The sequence below is a fragment of the Juglans microcarpa x Juglans regia genome, chromosome 3S (assembly GCF_004785595.1).
Source record: "Juglans microcarpa x Juglans regia isolate MS1-56 chromosome 3S, Jm3101_v1.0, whole genome shotgun sequence".
NCBI classification, from domain to species: domain Eukaryota; kingdom Viridiplantae; phylum Streptophyta; class Magnoliopsida; order Fagales; family Juglandaceae; genus Juglans; species Juglans microcarpa x Juglans regia.
In genome coordinates this window covers 12,391,512-12,397,501 of record NC_054599.1, presented here as the reverse complement: position 1 = coordinate 12,397,501, position 5,990 = coordinate 12,391,512, and the positions used below count along the sequence as shown (strand labels likewise).

Below are 5,990 nucleotides of genomic sequence, written 5' to 3'. Positions count from 1 at the left end.
AAAAGGCATGTCAAGTAGTTCCGGAAGGTTGTTTCTCATTTTACGTTGGACCTCAAAGACAAACATTCGTGGTCAAGATAAAGTTTGCGAATCATCCATTGTTCGTGATGTTGCTAAAGGATGCTGAATTGAAAAATTTGGGTAGCTTCTTGGCAATTACATTGACAATCCCACAAAAAGATTATATTGAAAAATGTAACCATTTGATGTTTTTGAGAGGCTGACAAGCTTGAGGAAAGAGAGATTGATGACAAAGAAAGCTTTTGAGGGGAGAGATGCAGGGGAAGCAGAACTTGGGCTCGAGGAGAGGGAGGGAGAGAGAGCGCGATGGGGAGTGTATGAGATTTGTTTCGCTGCACTTACATCTATTTTTCACTTGTTGGAAGGCTTGTCACAAGTGCATTAGAGGGTGTAAATACCCAACTAACACCCGTCCGGCCCGTAGTTCCTCTCCAAATAATAATATTGGCGTGGGTGTTGTTCTAATAATTCTGGGGTAACGTACAAACTACTTTGAGCTTGTTTTCAGAGATGAGATGAGATTAAAGTTAAAAAGTTGAATAGAATATTGTTAGAATATATTTTTTAATATTATTTTTGTTTTAGAATTTGAAAAAGTTGAATTATTTATTTTATTTTATGTGAAAATTTGAGAAAGTTGTAATGATGATGTGAGATGAGATGAGATGTTTTTTGAAAACAAACGAGACCTAAAAAAAATATTGATTTTTTGCTTAGAAGCTTTGGATTCTTTGGAAGTTAAGAAATTTTGACATGAATTGGTAATGACAGAGATGTTTTTTGAAGGTGACTCATTGCAAGTGGTTAACGAACTAATGACCTCAATCATAATATCAATGGGTATGGACAGATCATTGAAAGATGCTAAGAAATTGAAGTTGTTTGTTTCTATCAAAATTCTTCATACACGAAGGGAATCGAACTCTGTAGCCACACTCTAGAAAAGTCTTGTTTTTAAGTTTTTCTTGTCTTGATGTGCATATAGAGAGTATCTTTTATGTATTCAATCTATTGTTGAAGACGAATTGTATGTATTGTTGCTATTGAATGAAATTATGAAAGTGATGTCTCTGTTTTTTTTAAAAAAAAAAGGTATGTGAGGGGCATATTTTCTTTTATATTAGGATAAGAGGTATTACTTCAGATGACTATTTTAAAATAAGGTATCCCTTTCCAATCTTAATAGAGATGCGATAATTTAAAAGAGGGCAAGGAATAAAATTATCAAACTACCTTTTTCTTTTCTAATCAATCAAACTAATCTAATTGAAAGGAAATCTTTATTTTATTAAAAAAAAATATTTATAATTATAAAGTACACAAGTAGTGCATACTTCTTTTAAAAAAAATTGAATAAACATAATATTTATATGAAAAAAAATTAATTTTAAATAACAGATTCTATTATTTTAAAAAAAAAAAAATCTGTACAACCCACAAATCTATCTAACATTACTCTTTAAAAAAAAAAAAAAAAGAAAAAAGAAAAAAAGAAAATCACGTCTTTTCGTTTCCGTGGAAAGAGAAGACCTTGGGAGTGATATTATGCTCGTTAACTGGGTGAGAAATTCATGGCATGCACCTGGCTCTGTACCTATGTGGCTCTGTTTTCATGGCTGTGATATCTCCTTTAAGGCAAACAGAAAAAAGCACCATTATATTTTTTTAAACTTTTTATTCTCATTGGTATTCATTAATGAACACCAACCCATCAAAAAGAAAAAGAAAAACACTTGATAATGACAGAAATTTGAAGGTAACGAACATCTCCATTAATATGATGCAGAAAAAAGAAAAAAGAAAAAAGAAGGAAAACTGTCTACATGTGAACGGCTACTAGCTCTCTCACTGGGTCACTCACACCAATAAAAGGGACCTCTTCCCCTTACCCCAGGTCTTTCCTTCTCGTTAGTCTCTTCGGCTCTCCAATTAGCTGTGGAGACGCGTATTCTAGACTCCAGACTTCTCTTTATCCTTACCCAGTACTCTTCCATATCTTCTTTTAGTATCTTTAGTACCCTATATATATTAGATATGTGTCACATATTGTAACAAAACTGTAAAATCTGCTAGTTTTCCCCACTACAGACTCAAATAGCATAAAGACTATGGAGTGCTCTCATCTGGGTTTACTTCTCCTGGTCTATTGCTTTCTACATGTGGTTCTTGCTTCTGGGTCACCCAGGAATTTGCCAATAATGGCCTTTGATGAAGGGTATTCCCAGCTTTTTGGTAATGATAATCTGGTTGTCCTTGGGGACGGGAAATCGGTTCATCTTTCTCTGGATGAGAGGACAGGTTATATTTTGGTTTTTTACATGCTTGGTATATGTTTTGGGGTTCACTGTTGGGGCTTTTGACTGATTCTTCCTCTTCTTTTATTTTCGTTTTCTTTTCCCATTGTGTTTTTTTAGGGTCGGGATTCGTGTCTCAGGACATTTATCTTCACGGGTTTTTCAGTGCTTCGATTAAGTTGCCTGCTGAATACACTGCTGGTGTTGTGGTTGCGTTTTATGTGAGTAATCTATTTCATTATCTGGTATAATCAACTAGGCGATGAATCTTTTTTCTTCCACGTGACTGTTAAGAAATTTTTATAGCAGATTAAGTTGGATTATATAAGAAGATTTAAGTTGGATTATATAAGAATATGAACCAAACCCATATTTTTTTTCATGTTTTTGTTTTGGCGATTTATTTGTAAGGAATTTTTGTTAAGATTGTGTTTTTCTACTCAGCTGAATAACCTCGTCAATCAGAGCAAGATGATTTTTTTAAGCGTCTCTCATGAAGCCAGAAATATGATCTACCAACCTCATCAATCTGAATAATCTATGCCATGATATATGGTGATTGTTCTTTTGCTTGATCTATGACTCTATACCACATAGTGTATTGACAACCGGATTCACTTTCATTTTTTTAATTTTCATTTGAAGATCATTTATTAGTTGATTAAATTCAGTATTTTTTTACTAAACAGTTCGTACCCAAGAGCAAATATTTCAGAATATTATAACTTTTGATGGAATCAACGACGTTGTTTTTCGTAGTCATCTTTATATTTTGATGGCAGATGTCAAATGGTGATATGTTTGAGAAGAACCACGATGAAATAGATTTCGAATTTTTGGGTAATATCAGAGGCAAAGATTGGAGGATTCAGACCAATGTTTATGGCAACGGAAGCACAAGCATTGGCCGAGAAGAGAGATACAATCTCTGGTTCGATCCCTCAGAGGATTTCCATCAGTACAGCATTCTCTGGACTGAGACTCAGATCATGTAAGCACCAATATATCAATAATGATCCAATTTTCTTTGATTGAATAATAATTTTTTATTAGTTAATCTCAACATTTATGCACTAAAAAATGCGTTCCTTTTGATCTTCTCTCAATGACTAACATTTAACAAAATAGCATTGGCTTTGCCTCGTTGTTTGGCTCTGTCTTTGTTTTTTTTTTTCAATAAATAGATGCCCCTGTTTTATCAAAACCGTTTGCTATTAATAGCATTACTTTTTTTTTTTTGTTTTGATAAGTAACTATATTAATAGCATTACTTAAGCTGGCTGATGCTCTGTTTGGTTACTTGGAGGTCGCTAAAAGATAAAGAATGATGTGGATTGTAGGTTTTCTAGATTTATGTTATGATGGGATTGCCCCAAAAACTACCACTCAGTTGAGCTGTGAATTATATAGACTAGAGAATCCAAAAAGAGCAAAGAATGTTGTTTTAAGTTTTATTCAAATTTGTCCCGTATTTCTTCCCAGTTATCTCAGCAATCGATTTGACAGGTTTCTAGTTTTGCTGGAGCATGCTAATACCACTGATTTTCAACTTTTACATGTACAGAGTAAATGGGAAAAAAAAAAAAAAAAAAAAAAACACAATTCTGTTTGGGTTTCCTAAACTTGATTTTAATTATGAGTTCTCTTTCCTGTGTATGTTTTTTCATTGTAGATTTTATGTAGACAATGTGCCCATTAGAGAGCTAAAGAGAACAGAAGCTATGGGTGGTGACTTCCCCTCTAAGCCAATGACTTTGTATGCGACAATATGGGATGGGTCTGATTGGGCTACCAATGGAGGCAAATACAGAGTCAATTACAAATATGCCCCCTACATCTCAGAATTCTCTGATTTTGTCCTTCATGGATGTGCTGTTGATCCCATTAACCATTTAGCAAAGTGTGACAAAGCTCAAAGTTCTGAAGCAATTCCCACTGGTGTCACACCCGTGCAAAGAATCAAAATGGAGAGCTTTAGAAAGAAGCACATGACATATTCCTATTGCTATGATAGAGTTCGTTACAAAGTTCACCCCCCGGAGTGTGTGATTAATCCCCAAGAAGCAGAGAGACTTAGGGTCTTTGATCCTGTTACATTTGGGAATGGCCGGCGCCACCATGGAAAACGACACCACCATAGCCGAACAAGCCAGGCCGAGGCAATTTCCATTTAGGAAGGTTGCAGCATTTGTTTTGTGAAACGGGCATTGTTATCATCTCTTAGTTTCCCTTTTAGTTTGTGTACAGAGAGGAGCACAGATTTATTGAGGGGGATGAAGAGTTTTATATGGTTGGTGGTGGTTATGTGTATAGTTCATTCCTATAGGGTTCCCTGTTATTTTATCATTGATGATGTCTCTACAAAATTAAATTTGGTGATGATTGTGTACTTTAAAATCTTAAATAGACAACCCTGATTGTTTCAATAATTATTAGTACATGGGGTTACTATATATATTAGTGTATGTGGTAGGTGTGGATTCCTTTTATTTGTTTATTCTGTTATAAGTATGATCAGAGTATGTCTTTGTTTCCCAATTTTTCCTTTATGGATTATTTTTGTCGTCTAAGGAAGTCGTGTTGTAGTTTTGTTAATGTGAGATCAGGACACTGTCGGAGGTGAACACATTCCCGTGGTGTTGAAAACGGCATGTCCAAAACTTGGCTCTCTGGGCTCTGTCATTTTCTGAGACCAGACTTGTCGTCTTCGGTTGGGCATTTTTTTAGAGTAATCCGACCAATTTACTGCACATAGGACACAAGCTAACATGCTAGTGACACAGTATGTCGGGTAAGAGTATTTTATTTTAACCGAAGAAAGTACGTGATTTTGATAAAAATAAAGATAAGAAAAATGGAAAACACGTCTCGGCTCCAACCCAACCCTAAAATGGATCTTAATTTGCAAATAAGGCTTAAGCATCTTAATTTTCGATTTTATAACACTGTGCAATCGGCGGATTATGATGTCACGATTGAAAACCATGGTGATTTGGGGCTGCTATTATAGGCTAACTCATGAAGAAAGCCACCGCCTCTTGCTCCCATACAGGCAGATTTTTTTTTTTTTGGGGAGGTGGGGGTGAGTGGTTCTGGTTTCAAAGATTTTTGTCAGGGAGATTTGAGAGAGACCTAAAATTTCAACCCGCGTACTAATAATTTCTTCTTTTTCTGCCTTGAAGAGAAAAAAGTTGACTTTCTTTTAGAGGGGAGCTTTATTTCTCGATGGTGGTTGGAATTTCAATGTCACGTGAACGGAAAAGGTGATGGCAAATGCCCCATTGATTAAGAAAGAAATAGTACTAATATTAAAGATAAGGTCTGTATAAAACATTAAAATATAGATGAATAAAAAAAAAAAAAAAAAAAACCTACCATTGGCACACCAAAAAGAAGTTGCAAAGCAAAAGCCTCAATAGCAAAGCTCTCGAAAACCCAACGATCACAGTATAGCATAGTTTTAGGAAGTTGCGTGAAAGTGCATGAGGTTTGGCCTATCTAGAGCATCTTAATTGATTAGTTAAAAGTTAAATTTATTAAGTATTTAATTATTAGAGAATAAAATATATTCACAATAAATTAGCTAAATTCTAAATAAGCTATAGTGATATTAAAATTTTTTTCTAAATTTAAAGGTTCCTCTAAATATATCAAATACATTTTTTATCAATTATT

General features: G+C 34.5%; 1 protein-coding gene across 1 annotated transcript; it reads left to right on the top strand.

The window, feature by feature from the left end:
* The first annotated feature begins 1,845 nt into the window (after positions 1-1,845).
* Positions 1,846-4,751, top strand: LOC121257143 (probable xyloglucan endotransglucosylase/hydrolase protein 28). Its single transcript, XM_041158044.1, has 5 exons — positions 1,846-2,003; positions 2,110-2,319; positions 2,436-2,536; positions 3,098-3,306; positions 3,988-4,751. The coding sequence occupies exons 2-5, from the start codon at positions 2,130-2,132 to the stop codon at positions 4,487-4,489; spliced, it is 1,002 nt and encodes a 333-aa protein (XP_041013978.1). The 5' UTR covers positions 1,846-2,003; positions 2,110-2,129; the 3' UTR covers positions 4,490-4,751.
* Positions 4,752-5,990: the final 1,239 nt, after the last annotated feature.

What these genes read in the sequence shown, in the direction of transcription:
- LOC121257143 (XM_041158044.1), top strand. Translation starts at nt 2,130, where the DNA reads ATGGAGTGCTCTCATCTGGGTTTACTTCTCCTGGTCTATTGCTTTCTA. An exon ending in TTCTCTGGATGAGAGGACAG is followed by an intron (nt 2,320 to 2,435) that starts GTTATATTTTGG and finishes GTGTTTTTTTAG; the next exon opens with GGTCGGGATTCGTGTCTCAG. An exon ending in TGGACTGAGACTCAGATCAT is followed by an intron (nt 3,307 to 3,987) that starts GTAAGCACCAAT and finishes TTTTCATTGTAG; the next exon opens with ATTTTATGTAGACAATGTGC.